Raw genomic sequence first — 21,497 nt, 5'->3', positions numbered from 1 at the left:
AGGCTGCTGCGATCACGCACAACTGCATGGCCAGCACGTGCTGTGTGGATGGCAGCATTGTCTCGTGCCGGATGACCTGTGGCCTGGTGCCATATCGCTGAGCTAGCAATGTGTGTTCCCACAAGGTCAGCGTTCCGCCTTGCTAGTTTCATAATGCCTGTTTCACATTGGACCTACCTAATGGTTTTGAGTCCTAACACGCTCTGTCAGGTCCATGTCTCTCCAGTTTAGAGACAAGGATATCATAGGGGACAGTGTCAAATGCTTTGCACAGTCCAGGTAGATGATGTCTGCTGCTCTTCCCCCATCCACCAATTCTGTAACCCCCTTGTAGAAGGCCACCAGGTTTGTCAGGCACAAACTGCCCTTAGTGAGGCCATGTTGGCTGTCACCAATTACCTCCTTATTTTCCATGTCCCTTAGCAGAGTCTCCTGGAGGATCTTCTCCATGATCTTGCCAGGCACAGAGGTGAGACTGACTGGCCTGTAGTTCCCCAGTCTCGGCATATGGGACATCCCTTTGGTCAGTTAGGGTCAGCTGTCCCTGCTGCATCACCTTGTAGACTCTCACCCACCCTCAGCTTAAGTAGCACTTTATTTTGTCTGAAAAGAAGTCAGCTTCTTAAACCTAAAGTTGTTTCTAAGGAAAACGTCCTAATGTCTACTTAATTTACAGTCCGAATGTTTTGATACTTACAACTGTCCTACTCTAAATACTCTTACAGACAAAATGATTATAATAAGCCTGCCGGGATTATAAGCAGGGTTTTAAACTAGATGCAGATGGGGAAGGGGGATGTACATGTGAGTGATGGAAATGAACCTAGGAACACTGTCCCTTTAGGAAATACTTGTGAACTGTCTCAAAGCAATTTGGAAGGGCTCCTCTGAAAAGGTGTTGAGACCGACAGCCCAGCTGAAGTGCCTCTACACCAATGCACACAGCATGGGAAACGATTAGAAGGAGTTGGAAACCATGGTACAATTAAAGAGACTTGGGGAGAGAGGTCAAGGGTTCAGGAGCACAAGTTGTGTACTTCTCTGTCCCTCTAGTTACAGGAAATAATGAGGGACTGGACATGATGAGCCAGCAGATTAATAATTGGCTCCGAGCCTGGTGTCACCGGCAGGTGACCAGCAGAAAAGGGTTTTAGGATGGGACTTGGCAGGGTTCATTGACAGAGTTTTAAACTAGGTATGAAGGGGGGTGAGGGTAGAACCGGGGTCACTAGAAAGGAGTCTGAATGTAACATGCCAGTTCTTGTGGGTGAGGAAAGTACTAGCAAGACCTTGCAGTCCTGTGTTTTGGTGAAGGATGAGGATGACACAGCAATTTGCAGAAAGGACACAAGGGTTGGTGAGAGGTTGGTAACTATGAAAGCACCTGAGTATGGTCAAGAGGGTATTAGGAATCATCCCAAAAGGTGGCCCAGCTGAGGTGCATTTACACTAATGCACACAGTATGAGTAAAAAACAGGAGGAGCTGGAGGCCACCGTGCTAGTAGGAAACTATGATGTAGTTGCCATCATAGAAACCTTGTGGGATGATTCCCATGACTGGAGTGTGGCTCTTGATGGTTACAAACTGTTCAGAAGGGGTGGGTGAGGAAGGAGGGGAGGTGGAGTTGCCCTCTATGTTAGGAAGTGGATAGATGAGCTAGTTGCCTGGACTTGTGCTGTGGCCAGGGGGCTGCACAAGTACAGCCTGGGCAAGTTCTACTGCTGTGCTTTCATGGACTTCTGCAGGGTGAGGTGACTCGTGTCTCAGAAGTGTCTGCAACTTCCCCCTGCCTAAAGGATGTGGATGCAACAGCCGCAGGCACAGACATCTCATGCTGACTCACACATAAAAAAATCCTGCTAAAATAACTTTATTCTGTACTTTTTACAAACAGTCCCTGCTGAGGGAGTGTCTCTTTTCAGTGGAAGTGTTGCTCAACAGGTAGAGAAAGAGGATGAAAGGCCACTGTTACAAGCTGCAATCGGGGAAACCCATCGTGTATAAGGGATTCTGTCTTCCCCATGAGAGAGGTGCAGCCCTGGGTCCACAGAGGTAGCACAATCTCCACCCTTGGAGACACTAAATTCACCTGAACAAAGCCCAAAGCTACCTAAAGTAGCTTTGAAGTTAGCTCTGCTGTGAGCAGGAGATTGCAGTGGAAACCTTTACAAGTTTCCTCCAACCTCCATCTTGCTATGAGTCTATGAACTATGGCAGTGCCATATGAAGCCTTCTCTTTCTCCCTTCCCTTCATCAGGGACACATTTTGAGCCACGTACCAGGACCCAGCCAGACCCATGGGTGGACTCTGAACCCATCGAATGATGCCAGTGGAAATGTGAAGATAGAATTCTTCTCATCAACACTGAAAAATGCCACCCGGCCCACTTCATAATCCAGAGAGACCCGGACCCGCGTGGGAGCCTGGCTTTCATGAAGGAGAGTGTGCTCAGGGGACGTGAAAGCTTTGAACTTCCCTGCCCAGTTCCCCACTGCCCAGATGCCCTCCTCCGGGCTGAACTGAATCTCGCCCTTCCTCTTCACATCTTCTCGAGAGACCCCTACGGCCCATCCTCCTCCATCCACCACCTCCACCTCCCAGTAGTATCTCCCTGAGGCGTAGCCTTCACAGCCCAGCACGCAGCGCCAGGGGTCAAATCTCTGAGGGAGGCTGGGGACGTTCTGCAGCTTGTCGTCTCGCTTCACGCTTTTGCAGTCATCAGACAGGACAAGGTCACAGTGGGCTGTGTCTGAATCCAGAACCACTGCCACTGTGGGACAGAGGGAGTCAACACGTTAGGGCAGAGCTCTCCCCAGGAGAGGCCTCTGCTGAGGCTGCCTCAGGAAGAAGAAAAAGGGTGAAGGCGACAGTTTGCTGGCTGTGGTATGGGAAGATGCACAAGCGATGGCATTAGTGTGAGGAGCAGAAAAAGAACCAGAGAGATGACCCTGAGCACACAGGGAAGAGGACCATCAGCACACCTCCAGGCTGAAGAAGTCCTTGCATCTCTAAAGCATGGCCAGCGCTGCTCACTAAGGACCAGGACTCTTCAGATTTGTCTGAGAGTGGAACATGCACCGAGTGAATGAGGGGACTGAGTGCTGCACTGCAAAGTAAGCATCCCTGGTGCCACCAGTGTCACTGCAGGAGGGGAGTTGTCAGGAAGAGAAAGAAAAGCAGGGAAGATGATTCAGCCCCCTGGAAGACAGAACTTCAATTACCATTTTCAATAGGCACTGCGTGTCTTCTCCATTCTTAAAACAAAAACAAAAGACAAAAACAAAAACAAACAAAAGAAAAATACTGATGAGAAGTAATCTGAACACCCTCGTGGTACTGGAATAGCTCAACATAATGATATGCTGGTGTAATTGCACATTTCCTGAACTGTAGCTGTATTTGTAAAAGTCATCTCACAGTGTGTAATTTCAAAACTTCAGTGTCTAGTTACATGGAAGTGCTTCATCCATTCTGATAAATATGATCCCTTTGTCTGACCTCACACACATACTTATCCTCTGTTTGTACTTTGTGAAATGAAAGCAATTTTTTCTTGGTATAGAAGGATTACAGAGAGTAACATAAAAACACATACAGAGCAAAGGAAAACAATGTTTCTGAAATGAGTTCAGCATTTGCCACCTCTTCCTTTCCCAAAAGAAAAAAACAAAACTAGGCCATAAATGCAACACCCAAATGAGAAAATCAAAGTCTCTTACCAGGAAGTCTCTTACTAAGGAAGGAGAATGATACTCACCAAGCTCCTCAGCTTGTCTCTCTGCAAAACAAAATGCATGTAAATCATCACAAATGGGTTGTGGGATGTCGGCTTGGATATCACCTCTCCTGCAACCATCTGCCTGTGCAGGAGGCTGTACTTCTGCCGACCCCAGCAATGCAAAGCCCTTGAAGGGTGACAGTGCAGGTCCTGCTTCAGCCCAGGGCTGAGAGAGGTCCCTGAGAGGTCCCTCCCTGGCCAGGGGATGTGTCCCACAGCGCTGCCATCAGCTTACGGTGTGTGCAGGGAGCCCCCAGCATGCTCACCCTGCCACTGTTGTCAGCCACACCCCAACCCCAGATACCATTTTCAATCATCTTGCATTTTGGCGGTCTTAAATTCCCTCACTCTTTCTTTTCCCCACACTCTCAGTTGCTCTTAGGTTCGCTTCACGTCTTAAGAATATACAGTCAGTAAAAAGTCCTTTTTAAGGAAAGGAAGAAGACTCACCAATTTCAGCAGCACGGTGCCCTAAACAGCAAACAGAAGCACATCCCGGTTACTCTTTCCAATCACTGCCCTTGGATCCCAGCTAAGGGGCTGCACAGGTGAAGGGAGCTGTCCTGAAAGGACAGGTGCATGGATTTGTTCTCTCCTGGCATGGACTCCTAATTTCCCAGTGAGCTGAGCTGTATTTCTTTTCCCTATCAAACTGTAATGGCATCACTTTAGCAATGAGCAAGAGCTCCGTTTTAATAGCCAAAGGACTATTTATTGGTAATGAGCTGAAAACAAACAAATATATATTTATATTCCCTCTTCAAATGTTTTCTTATTTTTTAATTCCTTGGTAGTCAAACCATCCTTCTCTTGATAACAAAATTCTCAAGGGCTTATGTTTCCATAGTCATCCCCTAAAAAGCACAAACTTTTCAGTGCTACTTCACTGCTTAAGTTAAAATGAGTGTTAAAAAGCACTGACAGTCACTCAGGAAGAAAATTCCTACAATGTTACAGAGTGAATGTTCATATTATTGGCTATTTGGGGGAGGAAAGTCTTTGCCTAAAGAGAACATTTGAATGTAACGACAGGGTGAATAACAAGTTTTTGCAGAGGATTTCACCAGGGAAGACAGGGAGTGAGACTTACACAGTGCTGCTGCTTGCATTGCTGAAAAGCAAAAACAAAAAAGTGCATTACCACCCAAGTCAATTCCTTTTTCACTGATACACCTGTTGGGGCAGGGAGGGGGCTAAAATTGTTTCATGGTGGAAAAGCTGCGGCCCAAGGGTTCCTCCAAGTCCCTAGGGCAGAGGTCATTGCTACATTGCTGGACACCAGCAGGTTTGCATGAGCAGGGGAGGAGCAGGGGTGAAATTTCACTCATTGCTGTGATGCTGTGTTACCATTCTGTTCCCACATTTTTGTTTTGTTTTGTTTTGTTTTGTTTTGTTTTTTGTTTTGTTTTGTTTTAGTGCTGATACAAGGCTGTGTTCCTACAACGTGAAATGTGTGATCCCCAATCGGGAAGAACCTGGAGAGCCCTTTGCAAAGCAAAGACCACTGTTGATACAATATCTGTTCATGCTCTTTTTGGTTCTGCCATGATTTTTCTTAAACTTTCAACACTATTTCACAGCTTTGTAGTTTCATCATTCCAGAATTGAATTTCATAATTTTCTATAGCTGCTAGGCAACCCATTTGATTCCACCACTCCTACCCCTAAAATATGTCCCATCAAGTCTTCAATTGAAGGGAATTCTCCCATTTTCCAGTTTCTGGAAAACAGAAAGTGAAGCTTACCTATTTTTTTCTCATGCTGTCCTATGAAAGAGGGAAAGAAAGAAATGTCAGTCATTTAAAAAATCACCACTTCCAATGAGCTCTGATTAACTACAGCCACATTACAACCACACACAAGGCAGCAAGGCAGAGGTGTCTAAACGTGCTGCAGTGCCTTTGTGACCCACAGGCTCCCTGCCCCTTCTGCAAGACATCGGGATTTCTATTTCCTTTATCCCTCTGTATGATTTACATGATGGGGCACAGTCCAGAGGCGTCACTGAGCTCCAGGCTCAGGACCATCCTCATAGCCCAAACCTACCCATGAGCCAGAACCAGAGGGGCTGAATAAGATGGTTTACAGAGCTCCCAGCCCCAAACACTGTACCAGGACTATACCTTTCCTTCTAAATAGATAAACGGCGATGATGAAAAGAGAGAGCACAGCAACCAGGACCACGCCCAGGCCAATTTTCCAAGGATGGGCATTTTGGAAAAAGGGATCTGAAAAATAGAAGCCTCAAAGGGATTAGGTTACTCTGCAAGCAGAAAGAGAAAGCAGATTATTTCCATTTCATACAAGCCTATTCCAAGCAGATCTGAATCTTATCTCTCTATATGTTTCATTGGTCAATATAGGAGCAGTAAAAGCCCGGGTTAACAGGGGTGTTAACAGGAACACTCGAGTAGAGAGCACTGCCATCAGGGGAAAGGTATTGGCCTGCTGGGGAAATAAATTCTCCCAAATTGTTCATCCCCAGTATAAGAATGAACCAAATTAGATCTGAAAACCACGTGATCTTGTGAAAATCTTATCATCAGACCAGGATTTTACAGCAGGTGAGATGGAGGTTTCACAAATGCTGCCCAAAACTACAGGGGGAAGGAAGTTGTTTGCAGTGGCAGCATGCAAAATGCACTCGATGCACCTCATACCCGGTGTGCAAGTGAACCTCAAATTTTCTGCCTACAGCACCTCCAAGAGCACTGATCCCCTGGAAACGTCACCAGGATGACGCTCCTGTCCTCTGCTTACCTGATATGTAGAAAGAGGACTCCTTCTCCTGGCTCTGCAGGGCAGGTCTGACCACACAGGCCAGCTCCTGGCTTGCACTCCTGGTGAGGATGAGGATGCTCTCCATTGCAAAGAGGCCGCTCTCGTCCTGGGTGATGTTTTCTGAGAGGGAGGGCAGGTGCTGCCCACAGTGGTCCTGCCACAGCACCTGGGGCTGTGGGAACCAGCCGGCCGAGTGGCACGCCACGCGGATGCCCCCGTCCTGGTAGCGCTCCAGCACGATGCGCGGAGCAGAGCCGCTGGCTGCAGGAAAACAGAGAACCCGGGTTATTGTGCGGATGGAGCTGTTCCACGGGATGCCAGGTCTGGGGGGAATAATGGGGTCTGCTTGATCCTCTACTGGCAAGAAGGGATGAGCCTCAACACAGGCAAATGCATGTTTTATTTAGGGCCATAGCAGCAGCTTAACCAGTATCACCAGCTGTTAGAGAGATGCACAGAGACCCCTCTTCCAGTCTTTTTCATATTACCCAAAGCTCTGCCCTGGAACCTGCTACTTCAACAAATTAATCCTTAGACCTGGATATTAAAATATAAAAATATTAAACAAGGCATTCTTACTTTATTATCCATTGACTTTTTTTTTTCCTACACCCACTTATATTAAGAAAATAAGATCAAGAACACTTGGGACATATCTCATGAGCTCTTCACAGCTGCTCAGTGGATGGTTTTATATCTCTGAGACAACTTGATTAACATTATCAACTGTAGCACTTGATAAAGACTTATTCCTAAAGCAAGCACCTGAAGTCGCTGCTGGGATGAAGGACTGGTAAGAAGAGCACTGGCTGCAAGGAAGCAAATCAGAGGTAACGGGAAGAGCCCCGCAGTGCAGACAGGGACACAGACTACAGACCTGTCACCTTCAGCTCCACCACAGCCTCATCGTACTCTGAACCACTGCGGACAAAGCAAGTGTAAAGCCCTTTGTCAGACAACTGGACACGGAAAATTCTCAAGTCCACGCTGCCATTGGTGAGGCCGTCTTTCAGCAGCTCCGTGCGCCCTTGGTACTGAACCATCTGGTCCCCATACTGGTCCTGGCGCTCCTTGTAGCGATGCACAAAGGGTGTGAATTGCTCCCGAAACCAGGTCACCTCCATGTCCTGCACGCTCTGCGCCGGGGAGACGTGGCAGGGCAGCACCACGTCCTGGCCAACAGCCATGGCCACAGGGTCAGGGGGTCCCTTGACGCTGAATGTGGCTGGGAGAAAAAGAAGAAATGACCATGAGTTTGCTGTGGTGACAGCCCTGAAAACCAGCAGAGCTGCTCTGTGGCAGGGTAACCACAGCAGGTGAAACAGGAGGCAGGAGGGCTGGGAGCAGGACCTGGCCACCATCCCCTGCTCTGCCCTGCCCAAGGTCTTCAAACTACTGAAAGGATGAGTTGTTCTCAAGGGGACAAGATGCTGCTTGGGGGGAGACAGAAGTTTTGTCTTCTCTCTGTGCTGCCATGCAGCGCCTTTGCTTTTTTTTTTTTTTTTTTTTCTCCCTCTTCTTTTTCCCTTTAATTAAGTTATCCCTATCTCAACCCGTGATTTTTTTTTTTTTTTTTTTTTTTTATTTCCAGCATACTTTCTTTTTCTAAGAAGGGGCAGTGAGAGAGTGGTTGTGGTGGAATCTGGCTGCCCAGCATGGTAAAAACCACCACAGCAGGAGAAAGGAGGAAGTGGCTGGAAGGTGGGTGATTGGAGAAAGCAGACAACTTGTGCACGTACAAAACTCAAATAGTTTTTAAAAGATTTTTTGTTGGTGTTCTTTCTCCCTTTATTGAATTGGTTCTGAAAAGGGTCCTACTCCGTGCTAAACTGACCCTGCTCAGTGCTAAACCATTCACAGGGAGTGGCTCAGGAAAATATTCAGGCTGGAAGTGAGTACCGCAAGGATCAGCAGGAAACAGGGGAATCCATACCTGATTGAAGCTCACAAACATGGAAAACCAAACTGTAAGGGATAAAAGCCAGCAGAGAGCACTGGAGGTGGCAGCCAAAGACCATCCTCTTTGCTGGAGCTCAGCCTGGGGATGGAGAAGGAGAAGTTAAGGGAGAAAGGCAGAACAAAAGGGTTACAAGTAAAGATTTGAAAGGCAGAATATTATAGGGAATAATTTCCTTTTAAAGGAGTTTATTGCTGATTTCAGCACCTTTTTTATAATATCCAGGAAAAAATCTAAGATTAAATTGCCCGAGGCTGAAGTCAATTTTACATCATCAGTCTGACTTTGCCACTTTTTCATTGCATTAAAGGAGATGTTGTAGCTTTTCCTTCTTTCCCCATGTGGGAAATTTCTACAACTTTTCATACCACTTGGGTGCTTTGTGCACAAAGCAGCATGCACCGAGCAGTTACTTGAATATAGAGTTCCTTTTTTTATTTATTTTTATTTTTTTTTTTAGTCAGCCCTGAATAAGAGCTGGGAACATGCAGGATGGCAAGGAAAAACTCAGACTGAATGCCCCTGGGGCTGGGGCCACGCTTCTCCCCCAGCCCAAACTGGGGATGTGATGGGCAGGAGGTCTCAGAACGGAGGGGAACACAACAACAGCAGCCCGAACAACCCACCCTGGCCCCGAGCTTACCTCTCCCTCTGTCCCGGCTTTGCTGGCAAGGGATGAAGCACACGGGTGGTCTCGTCAGGGAGCAGGAAGCAATTTCTCTGTGCAATCTCAATGAGATGTCACTGCCGGCCTGTTGCCTGTTTCCTCTTGCGCCACCTCCGCTGGAAAATGAAAGTAACCGAGAGATGTGGTCATTTCTTGTCAATGCTTTTGCTCCGGAAACACTCCCTTCCAGCCCTGCTCTTCGGCTGCATCCCCATGCCCCAGCTCGGTCCGGCCCCAGCATCTGGGAGGTGAGAGCATCAGGTGGGGCTGCTCCGGGACCTGCCAAGGGTGACAAGGGACAGGGGGAAGCAAAACACACAGAGGCACAAGCCACAAACTGTAACGGAGATGATAACATGAAATAAATCCATTCATGCCGATTGGTAGAGTGAGAACAGCTATTCCCAGGACTTTGTTGAAACAGGATGGAAAAGAAAAGGGGGAGGCAATAAACGAAGCATTCAGAGACACTGCCTGGCAGATGTGATAGCAGCAATAATTAAAACAGCTTTGTAATTCACAATAGTTGTGGGGCTAGCAAGAAATTACAGGCACCGCTTCAAAGAAGGGCCAGCCTGGGCTTTGCAACTCATAAAGATGCAAACATGGGAGGTTGCAGGCACTGGGGGGGGGGGTTCAGAAGAAGCATGTGAAGGGTGGAGGACTCTTTTTTTTTTTTTAAATCCAGTCCTGAATAAGAGCTGGGAACATGCAGGATGGCAAGGAGAAACCCGGACTGAGTGCCCGGGGGCAGGGGCCACGCTTTTCACATCGCTTCTAGGCATGTGAAAAGCTGCCTGGAGAAAGGGGAGGTGGGATGCAAAGCCCGGCACCCACTGTCCCCCACTCCCCTGTTTACCAGTAGAGAAACTGAGGCAATGCATGCCCTGAAAACATCTCCCCCCATAACCCACTGGCAGCATGATAAATCTGGGGAAGCCTGTAAGGAGCCTGACCTGACTGTTGGTCTGTGGATGGTGTCCCCAGGGCACCCAGGTCCCCAGGGCACCCCCAGCACACCAGAGATGAGTGCAGGGCACTGGGCCCAGCAGGGCTCAGAGCAGCCTCTGCCAGCAGCGCAGGAGAACCTTATCACCAACCTGCAGCTGGCCAAAGGGAGGGAGATATGGCAATTCCCGTGATGTAGTAACTGCATTTCCACAAACAGGACAGGGGCACTGCAGGAGCGCCGGGAGGGAACTCCTGAAGAAAGATGAGCAAAACGAGTGTTAGATGAGGCCACGCAGCCGCTGGCAGCTCCAGCTGCAAGGAGCAGATGGTGCCAGACACCCAGCGGTGCTCTCCCAGCCTTCCAGCTCCTCTGGGGTTCAACCCACTCACTCGAACGAGGAGGAAACACTGCAAGTCCAGTCTAGCCAAGATCTGCTGAGGTCAAGGGAGTGGAGAGCAAACTGAAGATGTTCAGACCCATCTGAAACCTACCTTCCCGCAGGTGAGTGCTAGCTCTGGCTTCTTCATCACTACCTCTGCATCTGGGGGACAGGGACCCCTTTATCATCTTCACATGGTCTCTATGTCTTGCAATTTCCACTTTCAGCAGGGAATACATCTCTCTTTCTGGTACTTTTCTGCAGGAATGCTGGCGTCCAGTATGGAGATAGAAGAGATGGAGACCCTGGCCAATGAGGTGGAGGAGGGGGGTGGAAGAGGTGAGTTTTTAGAGGGTAACTGCCGTGTTTGGGAGAAAATTGTACCCTGCTTCTTCTGTGGAGGAGCCAGTTAAGGTCGAGGCACTTGGGGCTTGTCCCAGCCAGGGCTTGTCATGGGTTTGAGATGTGGTGGCTGCACTGTCCCCAGCTGGATTCCTCTAGTTTATCTGTAGACCCACCACCACCACCACAGACACCTGAGCTGCCATCCTTGTCTCTCTTCATTGCCCACAGAGAAAGAGGAATCTGAGGTCATGGGTTATTGGTCTTGGGGTCAATCTCTGTCACAGTGTGTGCTGGTTTGTGCCCCCACATGCCCATTTCTCTCTTGTATCACCACAGAAACCTGCATGCAGGCCCAGGTGTCTGCACAGCAGATGTGCACCCCAACGCTCAGGTGCACTGTCCTTAGGAAAAAATCAGGGTCCCCTTGGCCAGGAACCATAAAGACAGTCCAGGAGAGGGCAGGAACAGGGCAGAACTGAGTCTGGGGCAGTCCAGCACAAGGGGGAGGGGGTTCTGGCCAGGGGGAAGATATCTTTCCAGTTCTTTTCCCATCCCTCCTCTTGCCGCGGTGGGCACAGCCCTGATGCACCCCCCGAGGGCTGCCTGTCCTGACTGGCTTCTCTTCTTGTCCCCAGCGGATGTGACCCTGGACCCAAACACTGCCAACCCCTTCCTCATCCTGGCTGATGATGGGCGAGACGTGAGGCGTGGGGACACGTGGGCGTCGCTGCCCGACAACCCTGAGCGGTTCGACACGGAGCCGTGTGTGCTGGGGGGCCGGGGTTTCACCATGGGGCAGCACTGCTGGGAGGTGGAGGTGGCCGAGGGGGGCGACTGGTGGGCTGCGGGGGTGGCCCGGGAGTCTGTCAGGAGGAAGGGGGTCCTCAGTTTTACCCCCGAGGAGGGGATCTGGGCCGTGGGGCAGTGGTTTGGACAGTACCACGCTTTTACCGACCCTGACTGGACACCCCTGCACCTCGCCCAGGTGCCCAGGGCCATCCAGGTCTCTTTGGACTTGGTGGGCAGGCAGGTGGCGTTTGCTGATGCTGAAAACGAAGCCCCAATCTTTGCTTTCTGCCTGGCTTCATGTCCTGAGGAGAGGCTACACCCGTGGCTCTGGGTGGGGATGGACTCGTGCCTCAGGCTGTGCCCCTGACGTGGAGGACGACCAGAAGAAAGATGAATGCCGTGGCCTTGGATCACGGTGCTGGGAGCATCGTGTGTCCTTGCTGTTTTTTCCTCACACAGTCCCTCTGGCCAATGAATGGGAGAAATGGAAGGTCCTGGAGATGGACACCACCAAAGAAGCTCCTTTGTCCCGCTCGATCCCACAGGGGGGACTGCAGAGACAATGGGGGTACGGGGATTTGAGGCACAGAGGAGCTTGGTGCAAGGAGGCCCCAAGGCAAAGATGTGGTGTTGAGTGCTGGGACACTGTGGAGCAGGTTCATGCAAGGCCGTGAGAAATGCATCGGGTCCAAACGCCTTAAAAATTTCCAAGTACCGTGTCTGGCTTTCTTTAATTAAGCTTAATGATTAAGTCAAAAAAATAAAAACATATTTGGGTTCTGGGCCTCATGATAACACTTATCTTTTCCATACATCCAAAACTTCTCCCTGCCTTATTTCCAGCTCTCACTGGCATCTGCATTAGGCACATGTGTTTTCTTTCACATTTCTTACAGCAGAAGACTAGGAAGAGCTGTAGGGATGCGTGAAGGGAAGTGAGCAAGAAACTGATCGAGGTGCCTGAATCCCATGGGCCAGATAATTCCCATAGATCTACCAGTTTTGGATCTTCTTCCTCCCCCCATCTCTGTCTCCTTTTCCTCATCTCCTATAGATTCTTTCAGCTGGTCAAAAAACACACAGGCCACTTGTGGACAAAATAGAAAGGATAAAGGAAAGGGAAGGCAGTTTGAAGTGGAAGCACTTTATCTTCCACTCTGCTCCCCTAAACTTTATCTACAAAAAACATTTACCAGTTAACAGAGCCTTCGGCCTCCTTGGGACTTTAGCTGCTGTATGTTTCTTTGCAGAAGTTTTGCCATAAAAATAACCTGTTTTCAAGGACGTGAAACTGTAGGGCTAGACTGAGAGAAAAAAAATCCTAATTCTATAACAATAGGGTCAATGTTTTTCATCTGAGAAAGATCAGAGAAAGATTTTCTGGGTGCAGAAAAATTTCAGCCTCTCCCATGAATAACTCAGAGGCAATCTGTTCAGGGAAATCCTACTGCTAGAAACTGATCTTTTACACAGTTTCGTCAACAGAAGCAGTCAAGGCTGAGATGTAACAGGAAATTAAACTTTCTTCCTTGTTTGCCAAGAATCTGCTGCTGGGGCCAAGAAAACACATGAATGTCGGGAAAGGATTGTTAAAGATGCACACACGTCCTCTCCAGCTGCAGCAGCTGCAGCGAGCCCACCTGGGCTTTCCAGAACTTTTATTTTCCTGGAGAATACAGGAAAATCAGAAAGTTGTTTTCTCTAATCTTTGAAAACTGCTTTGCATTTCCACCTCACCTCAAATAAGTTTGCCATGAAATGGTTAATGTACAGAATCACACCCCTCTCTCCCCCCTTTGCTAGGAGCTGTTTTATTTCTTTTATTTCTATGTCCATACAATATGACTATTAAATATTAGCCAAGAAAATCTGTGGAGATTGTCTGACAAGTGCTGACTTAAAGCAGTCAGTACCAGCACAGCTGAATCCCACCTGAGAGCTGCAAAGGTGATGGGACATGGGCCTAATTTTACAAGACTGATTAGCTGCAGGTGTACAGGAACCAACACTGTGATGTGGGGTCCAATCTGTGATTGCATCTCATCCAAAAGGATTGTGGCTGGGAAGGAATTACTGGTAACTGTCTTGATGATGCACGGCGCTAGGGTGGGATTCATGAGCCACAGACCTGTAGGAAATGGCAGGTGACTCTTCTACAGGATGGGAAATCAAATCCTGGCAAGCTAAGACAGCAGCTTCCAACTTTGAAACATCCAGCTGTGACTTTATTTGAACGTACCTTCTGCCTTCAATCTCTTTTGAGAGCATGGCAGTTGTTTGAGCCTTGGTCTACCAGCCTGTTGTGCAGACAGCAGATACGTAAGCTTATGTTACCACAGGTAAAGCTGGAAAAGGGGACCTCTGGGCAGAGATGCTAAACCAGACATGTCTCTCCCCATCACCTGCAGGGTCTGGAGGAGCACAAGTCCTGCTCTGCTTCACGGGCAGAGTTTGAGCTGCCCTCTCCTGCCCTGTGGGACACTGCAGCCTGTGTATGCATGTACTTGGTAGGGAAGGGTGGGAGGGGATGAAGGTAGGGATACGGGGAGGAATAGCAGAGCCCAAAGTGATGTCAACCCATTCCAGCATCTTCTCCCTTTCCGAGACCTTTTTGGGGCATGGTGTTCAAAGGATATGCTTGTCCCCACAGTCAGGCACCTTGTTTTGTCCTCGTCTGTTATCTCCTCCTCTTAGGAGAAGAGGAGGCTGCGGTGGCAGCAAGGCATGGGCAGCAGCACTGGTCTCCCTAAGCTACTCCAGTAGTTGGGAAGACTCGCGGCACGAGGTCAGGCAGAGTTATCCTGCCTCAAGGGTGAGAGGATGGGCTTACCAACCTCTGGCACTGCACAGGGAGGGGTGACACCCCATTGCGCCCAGGCATCTTTGGAACAGAAGTCCAGCAAAGCAACCATCCAAGGAACTGACCCCAAAAAGCAGGGGCAACTCCTGCTCCTGGCAGGGCACAGAGGAGGAGCCAATCCTGGGAGGAAAGGACAGGGTCTCCCTGCAGCCTCCCAGCACATCCTCAGCTCCTGGTGCCAAAGCTGATGTTGTGCCCACGTTGTGCTCACCTCTGCCAGGGACCATGGCTCCGCGTTTCCACAAGCACATCAGAGGGAAAGTGAGAGCCTTCAGGTGGAACAAGAAGGCAGCCTGGTGTGAGCGTGGGGAGAGCTGGAAGCAAACCCCACAGCAGCAGTGCTGACAAATCCAGGTCACCGTGGGCATCTGCAAGCCAACAGGGCGTCCGACCACGGGGCAGGTAGCAGGGGGGGCTTCACCTGCAAAGCCTCCAGAGCAAGCTATGACTTTCACAAGTGCTTTTTTCACAAACTGTATTAAAAGTCCACGGCTGTTTTTGTTTGTAGCATTGCTCCCTTTTGCCTTTCTTTGAATCTCATTCCTCCTGCAGGCTCCAGCACCCAACCTCCCTTTTGCACGTCAGCTCTTTGAACAGGAACTGACGGAGCTAAAACATTTAAAGCCCTTTGAATCTACCAAGAAGGTTTTTTGGGATGTGATTTAGCTGCGTGTTTGTTTGACCAGCATTTGAACTTTGATTATTTATTGGTTATTTGTATAACTTTGTTTTATTCGTGATTATTTATATTTTTAGTTTCTACCATGCAACACCATAAATCCCAGCACTGCTACAAATCTGCAAGTCTCTAAACAGCAATTCCTCTAGTTTGTTCCTACACTTCAGCAAATTCCTGGTAGTAGTTCCGTGGTTGGAAAAGATCTAAACCTCTAAATTTTCTTTCCAAAAGCCCATCACAACCAGGGAAACAAATCAAGTAGTCAAACACTGAAGAATTATCAGGTACATTAATACGTTGAAAAACAGTGATTATAATTCAACCGATTAAATTATTTTGAAATGTAAATCCTACTCACACCTCCCATAGAAATGAATGTTGACTTGTGGTTTCATGAGCTAAGAGAATCAAATCAGGCCCACCACAGGGACAACGCATGGAGACTGACTGGGCTTCAGGGCTAAAGAGCAAGTGTCACCCCATGGCTAGGTGGGCTGTTGAGCAAGTTTTTATCCTCCTTACCCATCTACTTATCTCCTCAAGTAAAAGTATACTATCAGTAGCTACTCCAATGCCACTGCTATGCCCCTCATTCCCCCTCGAGGCCTCCATAAATAAAATCTCCCCAGAAATTGTCATTCTTCACCAAGAGCCCTTCTCCACTGGAGAAGCCCATGGACCTCTGCTCCAGAGAGGCTCTCCACGGGCAGGCAGATGAGTTCAACTGCCTTTGAGGATCACGGTAGCAGGCTTGCTAATGGGCAGGAGTCCCAAGGCCTAGCGAGATGGGGGTGCAAGAGGCCAGCGTGGCCACAGTGCAGACTCCTCAGAGGACTGTGCTTCCTCAGCCTCACAGTTTGAGCTGGGACCCCTTCCCCACCCAGAACCAGGGGTAGATTCGCTTTCCTGAAAATGTGGCTTGCAGGAAAGTGAAAATTGTAGCCTCGTTGTCTGCATTGATAAACGTCACCCGCCCCTCTGCATGGTTCAGACAGACCCGTACCCTGCGGGGGACCATGCTGGGGAGGAAAGGGGTGGGAGTGGGGGAAGTCAGAGCCTGGAACTTCTCCTTGTACTGCCCCACTGCCCAGATCCCCCCCACGGGGTTCATGTCAATCGGCCCCTTCCTCCTCACAGACTCCAGGGCCACCCCCACAGCCCAGCAGGACCCACGGCCCACCTCCACCTCCCAGCACGGTCGCCCTGAGTCGAATCCCTCACAGCCCAGCACACATGGCCATGGGTCAAACCGCTTCGGGTTGTCAGGCCGGTGTTGCTGCGTGGCTCCCTGCATCACACTCTTCTGATCTTCTGATAAGATGAGCCGTGACTGAGCTGTGTCTGGATCCAGAGTCACGTTCACTGCAGAAGAGAGGTCAGGTCAAAGCACTGGGGGTAGAGACCAGTCCTGGGAAGAGTTTCACCATGCTGGGGACAAGTTTGGTCCTATTTGGAAGGAAAACAGGCAATACCTTTCTTCCAGAACATGCTGATCTCAAAGTGAAGAGCAGCTCTGCACCCTAAGCCAAGCTACGCAAAGATTCACTGCTTCCCCCCAAATGGCTGTTGAATACCTTGCAAGCAGGGTTAATGTTAGGAGGCTCCCCAGCACAACTCACCTTTTGTGTACAGGCCCTGTGACTCTTCCACTTCCTCCCTCAGAGCAGTTGTTGAAGCATCTGAAAGGGAAATGGAGCCCAGAGATCAACTCTGACATCTGGATAATAATGCCAGTCCTGGGAGGTGCTCCGGGGAGATCAGCTCCAGGGAGCAAGCAGAGATGCTACACCCCTCTTTCCCAGCACATGCACTACTTGCTCTGCTCACCTCCTTCTCCGGTTAGAGTAGGAAAGGAGGACCTAAAGCAGCAGGACCAAAAATGTTTGGTGCTACCTAGTATGAAGTGGACGCTGACATACTGCAGTACATCCAGAGGGTCACCAGGATGGTTTGGGCTGGACAAGATGAAGTATGGGGAACCACTGAGAACTGGGTTTGTTCAGCCTTAAGAAAAGTAAAGGCAAGATCTTTTTGATGTCTATAGTTATTTAATGGGACAGCAGGGGCAGGCTCTTCTTGGTACTGCACAGTGATAAGGACAAGAGGCAGCAAATACAACTTGGAACGTGAAATTCTTGCTAGATGCACTAAAAAAAAGGGGGGAAGGGAAGGGAAGGGAAGGGAAGGGAAGGGAAGGGAAGGGAAGGGAAGGGAAGGGAAGGGAAGGGAAGGGAAGGGAAGGGAAGGGAAGGGAAGGGAAGGGAAGGGAAGGGAAGGGAAGGGAAGGGAAGGGAAGGGAAGGGAAGGGAAGGGAAGGGAAGGGAAGGGAAGGGAAGGGAAGGGAAGGGAAGGGAAGGGAAGGGAAGGGAAGGGAAGGGAAGGGAAGGGAAGGGAAGGATACTCAGCTTTATCTCCCTTCTGCAGGGCATTTCCCACCCCCTTCTTTCCACCCCTGGGGCATTTCTCTGATCTTCTCTGGGATCCCTTCCTTGTACCTTGGAGTTTTCTTGCTGTCTCTTCTAGTTCAGGAGGTTTTTTTGAGCAGACACCAGCTGCCTTTTCCAGATTGTGGTTCGTCCACTCCTTTTGCTGGAATTTTCCCTTCTCGCACCTGGAGATGTACAAGCCATACCATTTATCTTCCTCCCTCAACTCAGTCTCCTGTTAATGCCAGTTGCTAGAGACCTTTTCCTAGCTGAACGGCTCTGATGCTGGATCCGTTACCTCCAGAAAATTCATTCCAATTCAGCTCTACACAGTACAGCGAGAAAAGAGACAGCGGGTTTCATTGGCTAGGCCACTGCTCCGTCCTGATGCTCTAACTGCTGATTCAGTTCCTATTATGAGTGCTGGTGCTGGTGTCCTCAGTCACTCTGTCCCTTCAGAGCAAAGCTGCATTTGCTCTGGTCTCTGTGCCTTAGTATTGCTAAACATTGGTCATGGAGAAGACAGCCAGGCTCGCAACCAGAGACCTTAGAAATGAAATGTCCTCTGCAAGTGCTTCCTCAAGAATTGACCTTGTTGTCAGAGCCATACCACTTCATCAACTTCTGGAAAACTGAAATATGAACATTTTTGGGGCATCCCTGGCACGTGAGGAATCCGTCTGTGTTTTGGGGCAGGAATCTTTGTACCCCCAAAGTCATATTGTGATATACAGGGAAAAAAGGTACTTACCTGCCCAGAATGTCACCAGTACCCTAGATGGGAGAAAGACAGAAGCAGCTTAATGCAATTTATCCCATACCCAATCCTCACATTCCTGTCACACCAGCATCTACGTAAAATTAGCCTGCTGTGTGTTTCAAGTCTGCTGGTACCTCAGATCTGTTTGTTAAGACAGTGCTGGTGTTTCTAGTAGACCTCACCTGTGGGAACTCACATCCTGAGAGCTGAGACTCCTCCTTCTCCCTGATCAGGCCATCCAGCTGAAAAATCCTCTTGGACAATTTATCAGCATTTTCCTTCACTCTCATTTCAATCTGCCTCTCCAGCTCTCCCAACCGAGCCGTCAGCAGGCACTCTTGTTCCTCCAGGTATTGGTGCAGCTGCTTGAATTCAGACGCAATCTTCTGCCTCTCTGCTTTTACTTTGTCCTTTATAAGCAGAAACAATCCTCTCAAAGTGGGGTGGGACCACAAAGAGTAATTAAAAGGTGGGTTGGGCAGTAGTTAAAAGTTATCTTTTACTTTCCTGATGTGCATATTGTGCACCAACAGCTGGACACAGTGATTTCATATCCAAGGGCCAAGAATCAAATTTTCCCCACCCTTCCCAAATACATTTCCTTCAGGTAGCCCTGTGCACCTACCAGATAGCCCTGGCAGGTACATCGCTCCTTCTTTAGCTGTTCCTCCAGCTCTCCTTTCTCTCTCCTGAGGCTCTCTAGCTCAGACTGGTTTTGCTCCTGGAGGGAGAGAAATCCTTTAGGTGCTCCCCACCACATGTATCCAAAAAACCAGCTTATTCCCTGGGGCGAACATACACAGCCTCTGGCACTGAGTCAGCCTCATTTCCTGCTTGAACAACCAAGAGCATGGCTCTCAAAGCAGAACTGGGCAGCAAAAGGCAATGTCATGTCCCTGCCACCCCACAAAGCAACTCTCTCAGAGTTTAGGGTTCAACGTGCTTGTTGGGGGCAGGCTAAGTGCAGGCATGGTGCTGTCAAGTACCATTTTGCAAGTGTATGGAACTGGGGGCTGTAAGGGTACATGGTAGGACAACACCTGCTCCTTTATGGGCATCTGGTCAAGGACCTTTTCACTGCAAAAAGGGGACGATAAGAAAAGCAGGAAGCCATAAGCAAGAACACCCAGAAACACAAACCAGACAGAAAAACATAAGAGACAAAGACTGGGAACAAACCTGGTCAGTCACAAACATATGGGCTGCTCAGAAAGGGCAGGTAAACCGCAACTTAGCAGCTAATGAGGGTGCTGCCCTGAGGGCACAGGGTGCTCACAGGTGTGGGAATGAGCAAACCGATGAGGGAGCTGCAGGGAGAAGGTGAGGAGCAGGCAGAAAAGGATATAAAAGGGGCCAGCTGCATGTACTACAGGGCTGGTTGGTGCACTGGCCTGAGTGAGCCCTGCACGTGATCACTGTAGTCTGTCCTGTCTTCTAATTAAATCCTTTAAGTTATTAAATCTGCATAACCACAGTGTCTGTCCTGAGTGTGTGAGTGCTAAGGACCAAGTGTCAGCTACTGGGGCAACTGGCATGGGTGGGTTTGGTGCCAGCTGCTGCAGTTGGATGGGGTGTAGGTGCCCCAGGGCTGCGGTGGCAGCTGCTGGAGTGTGTGTGTGTTGGGGGGGGGGTCTCAGCCACCAGCAGTGGTGTGGGAACACCGTGTGTCCCCAAAACCAGCTCACGGGGGATCAGTATGAGTCCCCAGGCAGGGCACCAGCTGCTGGGCAGGCAGGTGCTGGGCCAGTGCTGTGCAGGCAGTGGTGGCCACATCCCTTAGCAGGGACCATAAGGAAAGCAGAAGCTGTGCATGGGATTCCTGCCTCTTACCGTGGGGATTGGGGGAAGGACACGCTGGTTTCTACGCATTTTGCTCCTCCTTTAAAGAAAATAAGCAACTTCTGTGCAGTCCAAGTCTCCCACTAGAGGAAGTCTGGACCCCCAGTGAAGCTGTGCTTCTGCACAAATCCTGGATGTCTAAGGAACACCACAGAGGAAAGAGATATAATAATCATATAGATTTAGTAATTGCAGCAACAGCTTTGTGGGAGGAAGACAGCCAAATTCAAAGCACAGAGTGATAAAAAATTCCCTTGGAGTGAGAAGCCACAAATCAATAGAATACTAAAGGTTATTATAACCACTGCCACCACCCTGGTCTGGGAGACAGCAACACACCGAGGGGCACCGGAGAGCCCACGGGGGCAGCAAATGATTAACATCACATATGCCAACCATCTACCAGAGTCCTGAGGACAGACTTCCATTACAAAAACTTGGTAAGCGTTTAGGGAAGGTGAAAAGAAGCGAAGAGAGAAGGTGCAGTCACAGGGTGAACTTGCAGGGAGCGTGGCCTTTTGCCGACAGATTGCAAAGCTCAGAGGCATGTAGATGTAAAATCGTAATTTGCAAGCGATGTGTGAGAAAGCTATGAGCAGAATGAACCCCGGAATGGCCGAGGTTGGAGGGGATCTCTGGAGATCTCCTGGCCCAAATCCTGCACTGAGCAGGACCCCATAGTGCAGGAGGGTGTCCAGGCGGGTGCTGGCTACCTCCCGAGGAGGCTCCGCAGCCTCCCTGGGCAAGACCCACACAACACAGGACTGAGCCACGGCCGCACAGGCTCTGATAGAGCCCGGGCACCAAAGCGGGTACTGAGGGTGCTCCGGAGGCCTCCCTGGCTCCCCCTCACCTGGTGGGGCTCTGCGGTCCGGCCGAGCCGCCTGAGCCCGGCCGCGATGTTGCCCAGCTGCCGGTTGGGCCTCAGGCTGCGGCTGGGCAGGGTCTGGCGGCACTGGGGGCAAGAGGGAGCCCCAGCGGATCTCGCCCAGCACAGGCCGATGCAGGCCTGGCAGAAGTTGTGGCCGCAGTCCAGCATCACCGGGCTGCGGAACAGATCCAAGCAGATGGCGCAGGTCGCCTCTTCCTGCAGCTCCGCTGCCGCCTCGCTGCCGCCTGCCATGGCCGCGGGGCCCAGGGTGCGGCTCCCGGCTTGGCTCTGGGGTTCTTTCGCTTTCGGAACCGGGAGGGGAGCCCGGGGTGGCGGCGGTGCCTCACGGCTGCGAGATCCCGACAGCTGTGGGACCTCCCCCCCGTGCCTTCAGGAAACTCCCATGACTTC

The 21,497-nt window shown here is 49.9% G+C and overlaps 2 protein-coding genes across 2 annotated transcripts; one reads left to right on the top strand and one right to left on the bottom strand.

Annotated features, from left to right (window-relative positions):
• Positions 1-1,856: 1,856 nt before the first annotated feature.
• Positions 1,857-21,338, bottom strand: LOC311219457 (butyrophilin subfamily 2 member A2-like; the record flags this gene model as incomplete). The annotated part of the gene is made up of 18 exons (XM_084302595.1): positions 1,857-2,773; positions 3,225-3,257; positions 3,761-3,781; positions 4,232-4,252; positions 4,872-4,892; positions 5,527-5,547; positions 5,905-6,009; positions 6,542-6,823; positions 7,440-7,787; positions 8,496-8,588; positions 10,630-10,679; positions 16,045-16,552; positions 16,810-16,869; positions 17,686-17,801; positions 18,368-18,390; positions 18,559-18,786; positions 19,002-19,097; positions 21,069-21,338. The coding sequence occupies 18 exons, from the start codon at positions 21,336-21,338 to the stop codon at positions 2,256-2,258; spliced, it is 2,814 nt and encodes a 937-aa protein (XP_084158721.1). The 3' UTR covers positions 1,857-2,255.
• Positions 9,358-12,722, top strand: LOC311219612 (E3 ubiquitin-protein ligase TRIM7-like). The gene is made up of 4 exons (XM_084302816.1): positions 9,358-9,434; positions 10,355-10,639; positions 10,782-10,856; positions 11,498-12,722. Exons 3-4 carry the CDS (start codon positions 10,784-10,786, stop codon positions 12,016-12,018), a joined length of 594 nt encoding a protein of 197 aa, XP_084158942.1. The 5' UTR covers positions 9,358-9,434; positions 10,355-10,639; positions 10,782-10,783; the 3' UTR covers positions 12,019-12,722.
• Positions 21,339-21,497: the final 159 nt, after the last annotated feature.

Source organism: Netta rufina (genome assembly GCF_964035555.1).
Source record: "Netta rufina genome assembly, chromosome: 28".
Taxonomy (NCBI): Eukaryota; Metazoa; Chordata; class Aves; order Anseriformes; family Anatidae; genus Netta; species Netta rufina.
This window is presented reverse-complemented; position numbering and strand designations above follow the sequence as displayed.